The 20,008-nt window shown below is 49.9% G+C and overlaps 1 protein-coding gene across 3 annotated transcripts in view; it reads left to right on the forward strand.

The window, feature by feature from the left end:
* The first annotated feature begins 406 nt into the window (after positions 1 to 406).
* Positions 407 to 20,008, forward strand: part of PIEZO1 (piezo type mechanosensitive ion channel component 1) — a 203,736-nt gene continuing 184,134 nt past the window's right edge. For all 3 annotated transcript variants that reach the window (XM_029608624.1, XM_029608626.1, XM_029608625.1), the window contains exon 1: positions 407 to 538. In XM_029608624.1, the coding sequence (XP_029464484.1) occupies positions 475 to 538 (64 nt within the window). In that variant the 5' untranslated portion in view covers positions 407 to 474. The remainder of the gene's footprint in view (positions 539 to 20,008) is intronic.

Raw genomic sequence — 20,008 nt, forward strand, 5'->3', positions numbered from 1 at the left:
GTTTGATCCGAATTGAAACCGCGCGCGAGCGACTGGAGGTGGTAAAGGAGGCGGGCCGGAGTCCCAGCGGAAGCGGACTGGCACCGGCAGTGCCCAGACCCGGGCACCCACATACAGAGAGGAGAAGGAAAGAAGCCGCCGCCGCCGGAGCACCCTCCGCCACTCCCGGGCTCTCTCCCCTGCTGCCTTTGGGCGACCTCGCGGCGGCCACTGGTAGCCACGTGTGGGCGCCGATCTAGGCTGGTCCCGCGTGGGTCCAGCAGCAGCCCCCGGGGGAGGGGTGGAGCCGGCAGGGAAGGGAGGAGACTGCAGAGCGGGATCCGGGCAGGGGCGCCGGTGCCTGCAAGAAGTTCGGCACCGACTCGAGAGATGCCCTGCCCGCCTGGAGGAGACGGTGAAGGCGCCGGGCACCTTCGGGCATGGCGGGGCCGGCACTGATTGCCACTTGAGCGCTTCGGGAGTCGGATCCGGATCATGGAGCTGCAGGTGCTCGCTGCTTTCTGCCACTGGCTGCTCTTGCCCCTCTCTCTCCTGGCCGGTAAGTGACCTCCTGGCCGGGCTCTCCGGCAGTGGGAGCGGAGCGCAGCGGAGGGGGGGAGGGTGTGAAGGAGGGCTCTGTGCTGGGCACCCACCCGCCTCTGCCACCTCTGGTAGCGCAGCTCACGTGCTCTCGCTTCCCCCGGGGCAGGACTCGAGAGCCGAGTTGTAGGAAGCGACGAGGCTGCATATCTTCTGAATCCGTTTTACCGCGCAGCGTCTGTAATAAGTCAGGAGGGCAGTGCGCTAAGCAGACCCGGGGAAAGGTAGCCACGGCTAGTTAGAGGGGGGAATCGGGGAAACTGAGCTAATAAAAAATGCACTAATATGCTCCTTCCCCCTTATGGCATGAGAGAGTACCCCCCCTCCCCTCCCCTCCCCGGGACCGAGCTTTTCCCGGGTTAAGTGACAGGGCGAGGGACCTGAGCTGACTCGGCAGGGGAGTACTCCTGCCCCTCTGGGGGGGGGGGGGGCCCTGCCTGCCTGCCTGCCTGCAGTCCCCTTTCGGTGGGGTGCACGGAGCTGCTCTGTCCGGTTATGCTGTCAGTCTTGCTGCTAGAAGAGCAGAGGGGGCAGGGTGTGGGCCAGGAAGGCACCGCTCTGGTGTAATTCTGCACAGTGAAACCTGATCGTACACCCCTCCCCCCCCCCCCTTTCCAGCTGGCCTCGGAAAGGGGTTTCCCCAGGGGGAGCTGTGCCCTTCCCAAACTTTAAGGAGGGGAACATTGGCGGATGTCTCTGTGTACCCAGGTAGATGATTACCCAGATCTGGCCCCCAGTGTTGAACCTGAAACTGGAATTATCAGCTAACTCGCGCAGGTGTCTTGGCTGTTCGTTTTCTGTCGGGAGGGCTGGGGGTTAATGTCACACCGGTGAGGGACCCAGGGTGGGGGAACTGCCTGCAGCTCCTCGGTTCTTGCACTCCTCCTCCTCCTCAGATTTGAGGCAGAGCGGAGGGGATTCCATTCCAGGCAGCATGCAGGGCTCTGCCCCCTAATCCAGCTCCCCCTGTACCCTCTTTTTGTTGTTTCCCCTGTCCTGTAGGGAACAGGAAGAGAGGGGGGGGGGGGGGGGGGGTGATCCTGAGGTGGACGCTGTGCAGAAGACCAAAGGACTCTCAAAAGGGTTGAATTAGTACAAGTGAGCGCTATGGCCAGCTGTGAAGGCTTCAACCCTGTGCGGTTGCTCACATCCTTCAAACTCCTGCTAAATTCAGTGCCCTTTTGTGTCCGACACCTAGGTCTTAATTTCTGCCAAAATGACCCAGCACAATATCCTGCCATCTTTTTTTTTTCTAGGACCCAGAGCTGGCAGTGTAAAATCCGTTCCCTTTCCCTGTGGAAATGGAGCAGAGCCAGTGGTGGCACAGAGATCATTTCTGGCCCTCAGCTCCTGCAGGAAGCAGAGCACAGAGTGTTGGAGCTGCCACATGGGTTTGATTTTTGTGCAGTTTCCCAGTCCAATTAAGGCAGGGAGAACAGCCAAGGTCGAAGACACATAGGGTGAATGCCTGTCAGCCCTATTGCTTCTGGTTTCCTCTCTGCCCCAGATGAGTACACTGGGGGAGGGAGAGGAGAGAGTTCAGGGAAGAGCAAGAGTGAGTGAGGAGATCGGAAGGATGGGGTGGCAAGTGAGTGAAGAGATGTGGGAGGGTAGAAGTGAGTGAGCAGATCAGAGGGGTTGTGTGGATGGACGCATTGATTTGTGGGCCCGGACGGATCTGGAGCAAGAGAACTCCATCCTGGAGTAAATTCTCTCCTTTCCAAGTGCTGATCCTGGGTCTTGTAGGCCAGGGAAGTTAAGCATCAAGGCAGGTCTTCTGTCTTCTCTGGGGCAAAAAAGCCACTTGATGATAAATGTGATTTCCTTTACAGCCGTGGAATATGCGCTGGATGAAATCATAGCGCCGTCATGCAGCCATCTTTGCTTGCACACTGACTTCTAGAATGCACGATAAGATCAGACGGGAGAAGGGTGGCTACTAATTTATCAGAGCTGGATAAACTGAGGAAGAAAGCGGGAAAGTAGCTTGCTCAGAGCCTCCTTATGCGGTCCGCTCTGGTCCTGAGCTGTAGGAGTGGGCCAGCACCTCTGTGATCGGGTTACCCGGTGCAGAATAACACTGTCCGCTCGCAGCCAGCGAGGTTTCCAGGATACGTGCGATGCAGCCTGCATGCTTTGGACCGCCCCAGTGTGTGCTGGTTTATCTCGTGCACAGTCACTGCACATATCCTGATAACCCGAATGGGCGTGGGAAGCCCCTGATATAGGGAATTATAGAGGAGCCTTGCACCAAGGACTTGAGCAGGCACAGGCTATTGCTTCTTTTTATACTTAGTGACTTGCTTCTTCCCATGAGAGAGTTGTGTTTTTGTTTTGGTGTTTTTTTTTTTTTTGAGCACTGATATTTAATGGCCAAGGCATTTCCTGGCTGGAAGGGTTTGCTGAGGAGCTGGGTGCCCACTGCGAGCCTGCCAGTGTGAAAAGCAAAGCAGAGAAGATGGGATTTGGTTATGTTTGGAAGGACGAGCGGCGGATGTGGGAAGCAGCAGTCCTGGTGGCAGGGTCCGCTTGGTTATTAATTAACCTGGCAGGGAGGATGGAGAAGGGGGCATGTAAGTGTTAACGTGCCCCCCCCCCTCCCCGGGCATTAATATTGCACTGAGAGTACAGGAGGCGTTTTATTTACTTTTCTCCTCACTCGTGTTTAGTAAATCAGGCCCTAGAGCACAGTTCTAAGATTAAACATCTGTCAGGTAGCGTCACAGTGGGCACCTGCCCATGCTGTCCTGGACCCCCCCCCTGGTTTCTGGGCAGGAGGATCCGTGTTCTTTCCATCTGAAAGGGAAAGCCGCCATGGGGTGTGTGTGAGTGACCCCCGTGCAAGAGGCTGATTTCCCTCCCTCTCCCCAGCTCTGCAGGTCCGGGCCTGCCTTTGCCCCATGGCTTGCAGGGAGCTCTCGGGGGGGGGGGATCTCGATGGGAAAGATCAGCAGTACAACCCCTGCATGCTCCTTCCAGCCGCGGGGTGCGATGAGCTGGGCAGGCAGAGCATGATTCACTGGGGCACAGTGTGGCGGTGCAGTGTGGCCGCGGCGCTGCGGTTCCAGAAGGTACTCATTAGGTAATTTCCTTATGTGACTTGTGCAGGCTGCAGCCTCTGCCTCCAGCACAGTCTGCCGAGGAGCAGGGCGTGTGTGTCTGCCCCTGTGTGGACTCCACACTCTGGCATGCCAGCTATTTTCTCCCTTGACTGTAAACACATACCTTGTAAGGGTGCACGTCCTTCCTATCCATCTCTTTTTTTTTTCCAGCCTTACATGAAGTGGGAAGTGCAACACACGAGAAATGTGCTGGCAGTGCTTGGCTCTTATGTGTGTTCCTAGGCAAACGCCTGCCTTCCCGGTCTCGCCGTGTTTCTGTTGTTCGACAGCTTGGAGCCTTGACTCGGTCTGGTCCTGCGGCCCTGTGCCTCCGGGGAGCCCTTCCAGGCTGGTCGGTGGGGGAGGCCCCCCAGCTCCCCCCCTGCCCCGTTCCCTGCAGGAGCTCTGACAGATTGCCGCCTGCGTGTCACGCGGTCGCTGCCTTCTGTCCCTTTTTGTTGTACATGTTCTTGTCTGCGGTCCTTGCACGTTGCTCCATCACCCAGCGCCCTGCAGCCTGCTCCCATGGACAGAACCTATGGCACTTCTCCTGGTCATCCAGTAACGTGCAGTATTGGCTGACGAGTAACGCTGGGCCAGATGTGCTAGAGGGGACAGAGCCTATAGGGAACCAGCCCATTTGTGTCTGTGGGAAGCCTACTTGCATAGGGCTTTGGCTTGACAGCAGGTATACAGATGTCAGTCATATTAAGTGAAGGATTCCTGGGCTGAATGTGTTGCACATGCTGACTGGTCTGGGAGTACTGAAATAGCTCCATGCATCTTCCTTGCTGCGCGGTGGGGGGAGGGGACATGGCAGGAGTCCTGGAACTGTCACGCAGACCCGTCCCCCGCCCCTCCAATGTGCGCACACAGCCTGTCTGGGGAGATAAATAATTGTAGCTCTGTCCTGGGCAAAGCACAGGTGTGAGAGGGGCCTTAGGAAAAAAAAAAGGCCAAATCCCTTGCTGTGTTTATTGCAGCAACATCTCAGCCCTGTCACCTGTCGGAAGATCTGTTCAAGCACCCCGGAGACAAAGCTCGGTGTTTGTGTTGGGTTGCGAAAGGGAAACAGCTTTCTGGGAGAACAGAGAGCACACCTGGAAGGTGCATGGGCCTGAGAGCCTTCAGCAGCTTCTGTGGCTGTCCTCGCCTCTCCCTCCTCCGTGCCAACGTGGCACGCTCTACCTGTTTCTAATCCCTGCGGTCGAGGCGGAAGCGAGACCGGGTTATGCAGCTTTTCTCGGATTGGAAGAGGAGTGTAAAGGATCCTGGAATGTGAGGGACTGAGTGCCTCCACTCCCAGTGAATCACATGCAGGGAGGAGGGTGAAATTCCCGCAGTCCTGGAATTCCGATGGGGCCAGTCAGGAGGAGCTGGAGGAGGCTCGGGGTGGCAGGCATGGAGGAGACTGCCTGAACCCCTGGGCTGGGGGTGGGGGGCTTTGTGGCACTGCTCATTAGCTCTGGACTCTGCTGCTGACTTTGGGGCTGATGCAGTATCCTGCGTGCAAAAAAAACCTGGGTCCGAGGTGGACGCGTGTTTTCTGACTACCTTCGTATCCCCTTTCTTGGGCACTCGATCTAAACTTCTAATGAGCTGGCGAGCTAAAAGGAACGCGCAATGGATGATTTGCACATCCGTGCCATCGAGTGCCATGGGGAAGGGGCTGTGCGCTGGTAAAGAAAACGGAGGAACCACAAAAAAGTTTTTTGCTCTTCTGAGCATGGCTTGGGGTGCCAGCTCTGGGCTGGCGTTTAATGTTTGAATATTAAAATAGGTGCACTGGCTGCACTTTATTTATTTTTTTTAAATCAGAGGTACTAACCAATAGCCTCATCAACCTGGCATTTGCATGTGATGAGCGCTGGTAGGGACGCGCGTGTTTTGGACGCGCTAATCCCGATATTGCATCTGCCCCTTTTGAGTTTTAAGTCTGAATGACTTTGGAACTCCTACGAGGATGTGGGGAGAAGTCGGGTCCGTTAATTAGCGAGGAAGATTTAGGGACCGCAGCAGATCATGGCTCTCCCCACTTGGATATTTCCAAGGGCCCAGATTAGCTGCTCTCGGACACGGGACGCTGGGCTCCCTGGACTGTTGCTCTGACCCAGCATGGTGCTTCTTATCTTTTTATGCCTTTTTTTCTCGTTTTCTCCACTCACCTGCCTGCGATGATTTCCTGGATCACGTGGGTGTCCTCGGTGGCCAAGAACTAGGGCAGGTTCCTGAGGCTGAGCCCTGCCAAGCCACTTTTTTTCTCCGGGAGGGTGAGCTCCGCCCTGTGGACTGCAGCCTGCCAGTGACAGATTACAGGGAGGGGGGGCTGGATGGGGCCGGGGGCCCAGTCAGATTGAGGGTAAACAGTATTGATGATAAGTGATGGTGCGAAGGGCTCGCGTGGAGTCGCGGCTGATGTAGAGTGGTCGTTGTGAATGGGAGCTGGGGGGGGTGGGAGGAGATCCCATGGCCAGGGTACTTCCTGTGGCCCAAAGCATCCAAGCCAGTGGCCTGTTATTTCTGTATTATTATTTTAAATGTATTATCTCTGTAGAAGGACAGTCTATTACATAAAATTGCTATATAACGAGCAAAGCTTGGTGACATCAGACTGATGATGCCCTCTTAAAGAATGAGCCAAGGCCTTAATACTGTGACCTCTGAGGAGAGGGCAAGGGAGCTGGGTCTCTTATTCGGGAAGACTGACGTGACGACCGTCTTCACATAGAGCAATACAGGAGGTTGTGGTGGGCTGAAACGGCAGCAGGGAAGCCCGAGGGCGGAGAGTCGGAGGCGGAGTCTGACTCGCTCCATGCTTCGGCTTGCTTCCGGCTCCCTCCAGAGCAGCCTCCACTGAGCCTCAGTCCCGCTTTCCCCAGGGGGTGGGGGGAGGGGTGTCCCATTTTGGGAGTCATTTTTGCATAGCATGCACACTTGTTAATTACGTGGGAGCTTGTAGCACCCTCCTGGGTCTTATTGTAGAGCTTATGATATCTGTTTGTATTGTTGGTTCCCGAGAATATAGGATCATGCAGATTACAATGAGAGACATGCTTGATGCTGGTTAGCAGAGACTTAACCACACAGCTCCTTTCTCTTAGAAAATTGCTGTGACTTACTGTGTTCCTGCTGTCTTGTGTGGGCAGCCTGGGAGGGTGAGCTGGTGCATGCGCTTGTGAAAATATCCCGAGTGCACGCTACTGAAAGCCCCCATGTGGCAGTGATGGGTCATTCCAAGGCAAGGGTCCTAGACCTCAGGAAGCTTAACTGAAGACCCTTTCAATACCCCCAAGGTATCGCTACCCAGGAGGCTCTAGAGCAAGGGATCATGGGATGAAAGTGAGAAATTTGAAGGAAATACTCCTTTCCAGAGGGAGGGGAGAGGATGCATGGTGGTAGAGACGAGCACAGAGGATCTCTGAGGGCGTGGTAGTGGGCGTAAAGCTGAGCGTGTGCATGGTGTGCATGGGCAGACTGGATAGGCCGTAATGCTCATTAACTGCCGTCACGTTTTTATGGATGCCCGCACCTGAGATGAGCAAGCTTTTGATAGTCCAGTTTAGCCCGGGAAGTGACTTTGGACATTGCCCTTCTTGTGCTCCCTCTCATTCTACTGGGCCGTTGTGGGCTGAGAAGCCCAGACCACAGCTCCCCTCAAAGTCCAGCAGGGATGTGAACGCAGCCTCTGCAGCATACCATACGTAGGTGGTCTGAGGAGCAGGAGCCCAGGCCAGGACCTGAACCCGGGTCTCCTGCATGGGGGCAAAAGTAGGTTAGAAGAACCCATCTGCCTGGAATGGGTTTCCTGTGGTGGGGCCTGCCAGGAGGCAGGAGAGGGACAAGATGACCTTGAGGTCCTTCCTAGCACCACCCTCTCACTAAATTCCCCTTTGTGTTGTAATTGCATGTCAAACTCTGTAGAAAAGAAACTTTCTGCTTGTGTGTAAGAGAGAACCTGCATGTGTGTGTGTGTGTGTGTGTGTGTGTGTGTGTGTGTGTGTGTGTGAGAGCTGGGCATGTGATGCTTGCATGTGTGTGTGACAGACAGGAACCTGTCACCTGTGTAGGTGTAAGAGAGAGAGGGACCCTGCCCACCTGCCTGTATGTGAGAGAAACGGAGCCAAGTCCATGCTGCCTGCAAGTGAGAGGCAGAACCAGGACCCTTCCACTTGCATGTGTGTGAGTGAGAGCTGAGCATGGACTTTATCTGTGTGTGACAGTCAGGACCCTGCCTCCTGTGTGTGTGTGTAACTGAGAGCTGGGCCCGTGATGCTTACGTGTATATGTGTGTGTGTGTGGGAGCATGGACTATCTGTAGGTGAGAGAGAGCCAGGATGCTGCCACCTGCCTGTGAATGTGGGCGGGAGTACAGACTTTGTGTGTGTGTGTGTGTGTGTGTGTGTGTGTGTGTACAGCGTCCAGCGTCCAAGTGTCCTATGCCCAGGGGACCTGATGTCACATTCTGTGCTAGTTCTTTCATCGCTTCTCCTTCTGGAAATGTAGCTGCAGATAAATTGTTTTGCAATGGCCCCTTGCATTGTGGCCCGTGCTGGAGCTCTCTTTGCTCAGCTGAGAAAAGCACTGGTACCTAATCTTGATAACTCGGCTGGTAAACAGCCTGCTGGGCTGAGGATGGCAGTGTGATGTGTCCTGTGCACACCTAGGTACTGGGGAACGAGTGGGCCGCACTTGTCCCTGGGCCCCTCCGCTACAGATTACAGCCGTTTGAAAGCCTGGGATAAGCATGGAGGATCAGAGAGAGCCGATGGACCTCAGTCTTTAGCTGCCGTCAAATTCTGGCTCTGTATACGCTCTGGTTCCTTCAGGGCTGACTCTGCTGTGACTTGGCGGTGATCTTGTGATGTCCGCTGCCTGGCATTGTGTGAGGATGGGTCTGAAGTGCTTTGCTGGTGTTTCCTCTCGGGGGGGGGGGGGGGTCTTGGAGTACCCAGTGTTCTTCTCATAAGGGCACAAATTGGGGTTTCTGGACTGTCAGTGGCTCCAGAAAATCCAGCTGTGTGCAGTGCTTGGAATGGCTGGAGAGGGGTGGGCAGTAGTAGTGTTTGGTGCTGAGAGCTTCGTCAGAGGGGGGATTAGGGGTTTACCCGGGTAACATGACTGGCTGTAAATTACCCACCCTTTCCCGCACACACGCTCTTTACCTGTGGGACCCGGAGGCCGGGTGCATGTGAGGGGAGAGATGACAACGCTCATAGTTTTTGCATTTTCAAACCTGCCTGCATTATTTAGAAGGAAAAAAAGTATCTGCAGGAAAAGCCAGGGCAGCTCTCTACGGGGATCTTCCCTTGGAGAACTGGCTCAGAGCCTGCAGGTTTAAAGCTTTCAGCTTTGTGGGCTCTTTCAAAAAAAAAAAGTACGTCCGATAGGTCCTGCTTGATACCCGCAAAGATTCTCTGGGCCCAAAAGCCAAAGGCAGTGCTGTGATAGCGCCAGCAGGAAGTCCCGCTCGTGAAGCAGCCGCTTCGTGCCAACCTTCGGCCCCCTCTGATGGCAGGGATGGAAACGCTGGCACTGGGCGCACGCTGGCCTTTTAGAAGGTGGCGGCGCACCGCAGTCCTGCCAGGTGCGTGGGGGGGAGGGAATCCTTCCCATGGATGTATTTGGACTGTGGGTAGCAGTACAGTGAGGTCTTCTCCCGCCCGCATGCCCTGTATGAGGAGGGCTTTGTTTTCACGAGGGTTGGGCGAGAGGAGAGAGATTCCGGCTTCCCTTGAAATCCCGCTCTGCAGATAGGGGGAATGGGCTTGGAAGCCTGGTCTGCTCTCTCTAGGGGAACCGGTTAGAGCAGAGAGGTGACGGGAGGGAGGGGGGGGCCCTCCTATCTGATGGGAATGCTACCTCGCTATGAACAGAAAAGCAGCAGTGAAGTGCGTGCATCGGGAGCCAGATCGGCACAAATCCAAAGGAGAGAAAACAGCACTTCTATCAAAACTAGTTTTAAATTATTCAGTTCCCAATTAAGCAAAATCATTGATTCCACTTATTCTGATTTATTTTATTCCTGAGAAGATAAGTTCAAATCTTTAAAAGCTCAGCTGCTTCCCACTATGAATTTAAAGTAAATTGGAGGCACTTGTGAGCTAATACTCATCAGATCCTCATGCAGGCATCGCCTGCAAAGCACGAATACAGCATGGACGGCTGAAGAGCAGAGCCCTGTGCACTGCCACACTGATACACGCAAAGCAGGAGTACAGCACAGACAACTGAAGCGCCACTTGCAGGCATCACATTGATACACACAAAGCACGAATACAGCATGGATGGCTGAAGAGCAGAGCCCTGTGCACTGCCACACTGATACACGCAAAGCAGGAGTACAGCACAGAAAGGTGAAGAGTGGATCTTCCTCAGAGTCCCATGCAGGCCTGGCACTGATCCATGCAAATAAAGCATGAACAGCTGATGACGAGATTCGGGGAAGTAGTTTTTGTAAAATGCGGATATGGCCAGTATAAGAAATGACATGAATTTGGACGAAAGGAAAGCTTTGTAGTACAAAGGGAGAAAGAAATGAAATGAATGGAGCAAGATGCCCTTTAGATTTGCCTGCTGGCATGCTGGGGAGGGGGATTGGTGTTATAAGGATGCACTGTGACCCTGGCCCCCCCTAGGGAGAAATAGTGGGGCTGTGCTTCTGGGCCACATTAGGAGCTGTGTGCATTTGATTCTGTTCTAAGTAATTGGATTAATTTTCCATAAAAACAGGATGCGGGGGAGAGCCCTCAATGTATATGTTTCCAGGAATGCTCTCCTGCAACTGGGGCTGGCTGGAAAATCTCCTAATCTGGGCCTTGAGCTCAATAAATCATTCAGGTGCCGGTGAAAATGTGTTCCTTCAGATTCCGTGTAAATGGTGCTCGCTGTGTGGGCACCTGTACCCTATGCCAGGGGCCCAAACGGCCGGGCCCAAGGGCTGCAAGCAGCAGCTTTTTTTTTTTCCAGGTAGCTGCGAGACGTGACTTGATCCTGAATTCTTAAGCTTTTCGAGTCCTTCTCCTGTATGTTCATTATGGCTGAAGCGGTGGGATTTGAACCCGGGTTTCCTTGCTTCACGGCCCGCTGCTCTAACCACTAGGCTGCTCCTCCACTTCTTTTCTTACTGGGACACCTTTATTATCATGTGGACTTTTCTCTTGCCTGAAAAAGCAGAACCAAAATCTGGGGCAGAGTTCCTGGCCTGAGACTTTCTGGCCTGGAGGGGCCACCGCCCAAGCTCCCCCCAGGGACGTGGTGCAGTGCCACATTTCGGCTTCAAAACATCACATTGAGTAGACAAGAGTAATACCCTGGCACCTGAAACAGAAGATATCCATTAGCATCTCTGGCTCTCGGTAGCCACATGTACAAGGACTGGACTCCCCTCTGTAGCAGGCTCGCAGCCAACAAACCATTGGAAAATGCTGACGGCAGCATCCGGGATCTCAACAGACTCCTACATTGACTTTTGTACGGCCAGTGCCCAGGGCTCTGCGATACCAAGGCATCGCCAGATTTTCCACATTCCCAATCAGTGTGTTAGTCGTCACTAGTCAGTGGGACTTAACCAGTACTAACCACTCTGCTTGCTTAAATGCCAAAGCGTTACCTTCTCATAGATTACTGCCAGTTTCATCCTTAATTGGATCCTTCAATCCTTCCTGGCTCTACTGCAGAGCCAAAAGTCTAAATATAAGAGTCCTGAGGACTTGAAGTAGACCTAGCTTGGAAAGAGTCAACGTGTGCTTTCATTTGGAGGGGTAAGACCTCCAGAAGTCAACCCTGCAGAGCTGTCCCCACTGCAGCCCCCCCCAAAAGCGTTCTCCTTCCTCACATGCCTCTATCTAGCTCGCGTGTATGTGTTGGGATGTAGGTTTTAGGTACATGCCAGCATGCGACCATTTTGTATCCTTGGTCCTGATTTATTATGGAGTTTTTCTCCATTCTGTCTCTCTATGTGGGGATAAAAGCCTTTAGTAACTGGTCCCCGGTACGTGTTTCATTGCTTTATTGCGTACGCAGGTTTCGGTGACCTCTGCCTGTGCATGGGTCGAGTGCGCGTTCCCTGTGAGCCGTGCGTGTGTGAATGGGTCGTGAAATAAGCGCACACAGGAGAACGGGAGCACGCACCAGAAAAGAGAAATGGAACCAATGTGTACGCTGTGTTGCACACGAGAACTTTTTTTTTGTGCACACCACCCACGAGGGAGCATTGGTTGGATGGCCTTTGTGTATGTGTGAGTTCTTGTGTGCTAACAGTGCTTGAAATAGATTTTGCTGCAGCTGCCAAGGAAGTGTTTGTGTAAAGGAGACCGCGTTGGATGGGGTTTTATTAAAGCAACAGTTGGAGCAGTTAAATGCCAAAGCAAACCTTGCTGGCCCCAGCTCCGAGCTGTGTTAGGTTAACTGTGAAAGTCCTGGTCAGGTGTGGGGGGTGGGTAGGGGGCTTCCCGTGCAAACGAACTCCCTACACCGCAGTAAGAGTTCAGAACCTGCACTGCCGGGGCTGGAGCCTGATTCTCTGTAGCATTCGAAGTGACACTTAGTAACGGACTATAAAACATTCGGTGGCCGCTTTGTTACCCTTCTGCAATAGAAGAAAACATGTTTTCCTGCCACTTCAGCCCAGTGTAAAGTTTTGTGCCCTTGCACTGCAGGGGAAGCACCTTGAGGCTGGGCTCGGAGGCAGACAGGGGGCATGCCGATATATCTAGTATATACTTGTACTATAGTTGGTGCCCTACAACTGAAAAACAGACACAGTGGTACGACGTACTCTTCCCATACACATCAAAACATCATTCAGCAAAAAACCAAACTACTAATTGCTGTCTTGGAAAATCTTCCATCACTTGCATTAATGAAGAGTACAGATGCATTAAATTTTCAATGAAATCTAACAAACAAACCACAAACTTATTAATACTAGATGCATTCCCCCCTCCCCCTCCCAGTCCCAGCTGTTCAATAACTTGTTCTGAAGACGCAAGATGATGTGTTGCGTTCCAGAAAGAAAGCTCTGTGCAAAACTGGAAGAGAGACCAGCCTGAAGATAGATCCGTGCTGTTTGGTGGCAGGCACCGGGCATGTGATCTTGCTCAATCAGGGCAGTCTAAGAGTGGATTTGCTTTACCCGTGGGTTCTTTGCTGGCCGCGGTATCTGTTGTTTGGTCAGCATAAGAATTATCCCATGCTGCTGATATGATTGCATGATCTCTCTGTGGAAGCTCTGAGATGGGTTGTAAGGAGTGTAAGCATGGCATTGTCTTTGGCATGCTCTCTGTGGTTGTGGTGTGTGTGGCTGGCAGATTCCGCCGGGCGAGAATTCTGTGCCACGGAGAGGCAGAACCTGGAGCATTGACTGCAGCAGCCCCTCTCTGCCGAGGCCATGAAATCCAGCTGTGCCCAGGATGGAGAGGACTTGCCAGGGCTAAGCTTTGGTACTGCACAGCAAGCCCTGTACCTGCTGGACTGAGCCCCAGACATGGCCTGGGACGGTTACTTTTTACCACGTACAGGAGTTTGATCCTGGCACAGGTATCAGAACTTGCTCCTGTTTTTATTTATTTATTTTAAATCATAGAATAGAACAAAATTCTAAGCACACCACCTTTGCTGTTTAGCATATTCACAATTGATCTGGAGAAAGGAACGATGAATGAAGTGACGAAATTGGTCAATGACCCAAAATTGATTTGAATTGTCAAAATGGCAATGGATTGTGGAAAAAGTACAGAAGGACCTGGTGAGACTGGGAGACCGGGCTTCTAAATGGCAGATGCAATTTAATGTCGACAAATGAAAAGTGATGCACACAGGGAAAAATAATCCCAATTACACAATGCTGGGTTCCATGTTAGGAGTCACCACCCAGGAAAAGGACCTCGGAGTCCTTGTGGACATTGCCTTGAAATCTTCAGCTCAGCCTGCGGCAGCGGTCGGCAAATAGAATGTTGGGAATTATTTGGGAAGGAACAGAGAGAATATCATAATGTCCTTGTATAGATCCATGGTGCGACTGCACCTTGAGTACTGTGTGCAGTTCTGGACAGCCTATCTCAAAAAAGACATAGCGGACATAGAAAAGGTACAAAGATACACAAATGATAAAGGGGATTGTGACGGAGCATGTAATGAACTCCCTCAGAACACCTTAAAGGACTGGGTAGTGCGCTCTGTACCTGTCCTCCTTATGTCTCAATCCAGCAAGGGATTCTGGGATAGGGGTGGATCACTGCAAGCGGGGATAAAAAATCACAGCCCAGAGGGATGATGAGGCCCAGGGAGGGAGACAGAAGCATCGAGAATATAAACTGTCACTATTTTTGTTGAATTGCACAACCCAGCTACTTCGTTTTGTTTACTGTCTCTTAACAATAAAGCAGCTTAAAAAGATTGTTGCCAGTCTAGCCTGTTCTCTGGTTAGTCCTGACCCCTTGGCATCACAGAAATAAAAGCTGCTTTATGGAGAAAGGCTAAACACATTAGGGCTTTTTAGATTGGAAAAGAGATGATTGAGAGGGGACATGACTGAAATTTATAAAATCATGAATGGGGTGAGATGGGTTAATATGGAATGGTTATTTACCTTTCAATCAACATTTGGACTAGGGGGTCCTCTATGAAACTAGCAACCTACAGATTTAAAACAAATGTTGCAAGCTACTATAAACCAGGTTCCTTCCCCCACAGCTTGTGTGTTGGAGCTTTACAATATGGACTGATCTGCGGTCTGGATCTGAATTATGTGTTTTGGACCTGTCAAAAAGGGGTTCAAAAATACATCAAAAACACCTGTGTGCTCTCCTATGAATGATAAATGTTCTGCAAGAACTAGCATGTGGCACTCAGTGTTAACAAGTTGGGAAAAGGGCTGTACTTTTTAGCAGGCCCAGAGAACAGCACTACATACCCAGAAGAGGAGGAAGCCAAAGGAATGCTGGGGGACTATTTAAGGTTAAAAAAAAAAAAAGGGGGGGGGGGCAATTTGGCTGGCTGTGTGTGTGTGTTGGGGGGGGGCAGGGACGGGCAAGAGTTGGAGCCGAGAAGTGCGGAGTGTGTCTGGCAGCCCTGCAATCAGTTCTTCTTCCAAAGAGCTACTTATCAAGAGGGAGAGACAGAAGTCTGCACTGTGGGGAAATAGACAGACAGCTGTTCTTGCTTCATAGCCGAGCTACAAGTAAAATCCCAACAAGGGACAGAAGAGCCAGGAGCTGAGAGACTTCCTTTCTAGAGACATCCAGGCCCAGAAGCACATGGCTGCATCACCCTTCTAAGAGAATTAGTTAAGTAATCTAATCTAAACTTTGCACAGAGTGTATCTTAGCAGAGGAGGGAGAAGGTTTATGTCATTGCCTTTTGTCACAAATTCAATATCTCATCTTAACTGTTTCAGCCTTTTAGCCAAAGTCAAGCATAAACCCTTGCTGGCAGGTACCAACCACAATAGATAGTGTTGGGGAAGAGAAACTGATGGACTATGGTCTTTCTGTAAGAGACTGAAACCAGACCCACTTTCTAGTTAGTACCAAGTAAATCCTTTTGGGAAGCTCCCCAGGAGAGAGAGAGAGACCTTCCACACACTGCAGTGTTCATCTATTTAGTTTGTCATCTAGCCAGCTCCTCCATCAAAAGGGAGTTCTTCATTTTCTTGATTGTTTGTTTGTTTTGTTTTTTACTACACAATTTTGTGTTTGGGACAGGATGCACCCTTTACAAACTGGTGACATTGGGGTGGATCTGTTTTCTCACTCCCCCCCCCCCTCCCCCAACCTCTCTATATTAGCGTTTCCCCCCCCCCCCCTTTTTTTTTTTTTACTATCCTTATGAATATATTAGTTGTCCTGGCTAACAGGCCATGTCCAGTGTTGTTTCTGCATTGCTTGATTTAAAATAAGAAAACTGCAAGTTTACATTATACTTCACTGCTGTACTTTTCCCATTTAATGTTCTGGTTGGATTTACTGTCTATTTACACAATACTAGTAAAAGGGTTAATTATTTTATTCTGGTGTGGTGATTTTTTTCTGGTCTGTGCTGCCCCAAGTGAGAGGTTGTTTGGGAAGGGCACAGCATTGTAGTATCGGGGTGACTGGGACCCTGTCTCATCCCCCACTCAGGCTATGAACTCGAAGATAAATTGTATTAGTGAATATAACTTCTCATGTGGTACTTCCCACCCCAAACACAGGGGTAATTCATAGTCTGGACCAAGGGAGAGGGAAGACACAAATCATAGGAAGCATTTCTTCATTCCATGCACAGTCAAGTTACGGAATCTGTAACCAGAGGACATGGTCAAGGCACCTGACAACAGAGGATTGGACAAGTTCTTGAAAGAAAAGTCCATTAACATTAGCCAGGTAGACTTGGGAAAGTCCACGCTAATCCCTGGGTGTGAGATACAAGGAACAGATCAACTTTTGGGGACCTGACGGGTGCTTGTGACCCGGACTGGCCACTGTCAGACAGGATGCTGGGCTCCATGGACCTCAGTCTGACCCAGCGTGGCACTTCTTATGTTCACTTGAAAACCCTGTAACACATAAAAAGATACTAGAAATCACCTGAAGTATGTGAAACACAGTACGCACTGTCCAAGCTATACCAAGCCCTCAGCAAGAGGAGTAGGAAGAAGGGCTCCTGTGTCAGCAGAGGCAAGTGGGGAGGGCCTGTTGTCAGCTTGGCAGTTCCTTGCTGCACTTTCCTGCCCTGCTGGTTCTGATCCAGCTCTGGGGGCAAGCAAGGGGGGGCAATATTGAGGTGGTCGGTTCAGTGGTTCCTTGGCCCCAGAGTCAGAGGAAGGGGCTGAGCCTGTGGGGTACAATAATATTGTTGAGTTGTGACTTTCATTATATTTACGGATTTTATTTTATAGATTTTTGTGAACCACTTTTGGGTTTTTTGGAAGAAAGGTTATAAATATCAAATGATAATTAAAGAAGAAAGTAATCAGATGGTCAAAATGCAAAGGTGATTGTACAGTCTATGGAGTGAAGAATGACCTTCATCCATTGTATATCATTTCCGCCCACCAGAAAGCTGAGGGGCCCAGGAATCAAGATGAACTTGGGAACCAGTTGGGTAGGGTCAGCAAGGTATTGTTTTATTTGATGATAGAAATATTTGCAGGGGACTTTCCCAGTGCCCCGTTTCTCATGCCTGAGGGCTACCTGTTCAGCCTTACCCACAGCAGGAAAAACCTTGATTTTCTGCCTCAGAAATAAGAGATTCCTCTTAGGAATTGCTCTCCCAGGTCTTTTCTTGCTATCAGGTCCCGGTTTGAAGGAAAGCATACGTGTCTTCTGAACTGTTTATGATGGCTTAGTCTATGACAGGGAAACCTAAATATAATCATATGGAGGAGTTAAACTGCAATGCTTTGGCAGATTAGTTTGAGCAGATCTTATTAATTCAACAAAGTTTGCCATGGGGTGCTGCTCAGGGTGCAGAGGAACGTAGAGGGGAGTTAGGTGTGAGTGAGTGGTCAGAGTCAGGTTGATGAAAGGAGGATGTGGGGCGGATAATTAACACATTGAAAACAATTTGTTCTCCACTGGATCCAGTGCCATTTTGGATTGTTAGTGAATTGTTGACGGAAATGTATGGTATTATCCTCCAGGTTGTTAACAAATCTTTAACTTCAGGTGTAGTTCCGGGGCCCTTAAAGGAAGCATTAGTTTGTCCCGTTATGAAAGTTCCTTTGGTGTCTAACCTTCCAATTTCAAATTTACCTGCTATCGGGAAGATTATGGAAAAATGGACTGCTTTGCAATTAGACGAATATTTAGAGGATATAAAGATTTTAGATGACGACCAACTGGGGTTACGGAAATATGGTGGGGCGGTGTCTGTACCTGATTTTCTATATAGAGGAAGCTCAGTATTAGTACAGTTGGCTATATCTGCAGCATATGAGTTAGTGAATCATAAGTTATAATTGAACCAACTGCAAGGGATAGGGATTTCTCATACAATATTAACATGGTTTACATCCTTTTTGTCTAATGGAACTCAAAGTAAAGGATAGGAGACAGAATTTCTTCAGGTGAATAATAACATCATCAGGATCTTCCTTGTCTTCCATTGTTTTTTTTTTTTTAAAGTATTTATTTGAGCCCTGTTGGTAAACTTTTTCAGAAGTTAGGTGTGCAATAATTTATATACATGGATGATTTGCAGTTTTGTTTATCATATAGTTCAGATGAAGAGCTCCTTGAGGGAAAAGTTTGAAGAGTGTTTTAGTAGAGATACGAAAGTGGTTATGCATGCAGAGATTAGTACTGAATGTCAAAAAAAACAAAAACCCCGGAGGTTTTAAAATTAGTAGAAATTATAGTAAGGATGTACAACAAGAACTTTGTAATGAAGGAGTCACCATACCAATAGGGGATGAGGCCTGTAATTTTAGGGGAGGCGCTGGATTCAAGGCTAACAATGAAGCTGTGTTTTTCGAGGTTACGTTTGGTCTGACAATTGAAGCCTTTTTTTGTCTTTAGCTGATTTCAGAACTGTGGTACAGTCTCTAGTAATAAGTAAAATTGACTGTTGCAGTGCTTTGTATGTGGGGTACTACCATTGATTACGAATGGGGCAGTAAGGGTGATTATGGGAACCCGTCCCCATGAGCATATAACTCCCATCCTGCACCACTTATACTGGCTGCTGGTGAATGATAGAAGACATTTTAAAATGTTGGTACTGTTTAAGATTGAAGACTATTCCTTGTCTAAATTCGTTCAACCTCGTGCTAGTACCCGAATTTTACGTTCACTGGAATAAAATCTTTTAAAGGAACCACATTTTTAAGGATTTATAAATATCAGGAAATGTGAAGTAGAGCCTTTTTCTATTAAAGGCCCTAAAATGTGAAATAACATTTCAAATGATTTGAGGAAAAAATAGGAGTTAAAATGTTTTAGCAAAATTTTAAAAGGACCCTTTTAAACAAGCTTATGGGGTATATTATGAAAACTTTTTAAATACTGTAAAATGTTTGTTTTTGTACTATAAGCCGCACAGATAAACAGTTGGATATTGCATATTATAAATGCAACAAAGAAATATATATCTTCTCCTTGTGAAGACTCCAGTAATTTCAATAACACAGTAGCATAGTAACGACGGCAGAAAAAGACCAAATGGTCCATCCAGTCTGCCCAGCAAGCTTCGTATGGTAGTAACTGCAGCTCCTGTGCAGGTTACTCCCCCCCACCCCCCCCCAAGCCTTATGTTAAGGGTGGCAATATTTATAATCAAAACCAAGCAACTGTCAAACCCATAATAAAATTCCTGCTAGCAACATTTTTATGGCGCGAGCAGCCATCTTGATAATTCACCCAATTTGACTTGACGTGCTTTGCTTTTGGACTGGTGGCAGAAGCAGCCCTGTGCTTTATCCTTCATGTATGCGCATCTGTACTGTCCCGGATGTGAGCCCTTTAGGCTGTGGCATGGTTGACTCAGCCTAGCAGGCGAGTCTCGCCTAAGCCCTGCTCCCCATTGCAGGGGCTGGCAGGGCTTAGGCGAGAGTAAGGCAGCTCATCCTGCTCGAAGGTAACAAACACTTTTCAAGTTTGGCATATAGGTGATTCTCCCGGGCCCTCAGCAATACTTGTTTAACATACTCACGGTGCTGTGCCAAGGAGCATGAACAAATGAGAATATAATCCAGATAAGCTAAGATGTGAGAATAGAAGAGCTCGCTGACCATGTGTTGGAGGACAGCGGGGGCATTGCAAAGGCCATATGGCATTACTAGGTATTCATAAAGTCCATCTTCCATTTGTCCCCCTCCTGTATACAGATGAGATTGTAGGCTCCTCTGAGATCCAATTTAGTAAATATCTGTGCTCCACGCAGACAGTCAAAAAGTTTTGTAATTAGAGACAGTGGGTATCTGTTCTTACAGGTTATGGCATGGAGGCCCCAGTAGTCAATGCATGGCCGGAAGGAGCCATCCTGCTCCTGCTAGAGATGACGAGGGGCAGATAAATCCTCGCCCCAAGTTTTCTTGGCTGTAGCTTGACATGGCTGCTGTTTCAGCAGAGGATTGTGGGTAGATTCTGCCCCTAGGGGGTATCTTCCCTGGAAGCATTTCGTTTGGGCAGTCGTAGGACTTGTGGGGTGGCAGTGTGTCTGCATGCTTTTTACTAAAGACATCTGAAAATGCTACGTATTGAGGAGGAAGGCCTGGGAGGGCCTACGTCTGAGTTCAGGTTAAGAGGCACTGCTGGGGCGATCCTAGTGAGACATTGTTGCTAGCAGGAGGGCCCCAGCAGGCAATCTGCAGAGCCTGCCAATCTATAGTGGGATTGTATAGCATCAGC

The sequence above is a fragment of the Rhinatrema bivittatum genome, chromosome 7 (assembly GCF_901001135.1).
Source record: "Rhinatrema bivittatum chromosome 7, aRhiBiv1.1, whole genome shotgun sequence".
NCBI lineage: Eukaryota > Metazoa > Chordata > Amphibia > Gymnophiona > Rhinatrematidae > Rhinatrema > Rhinatrema bivittatum.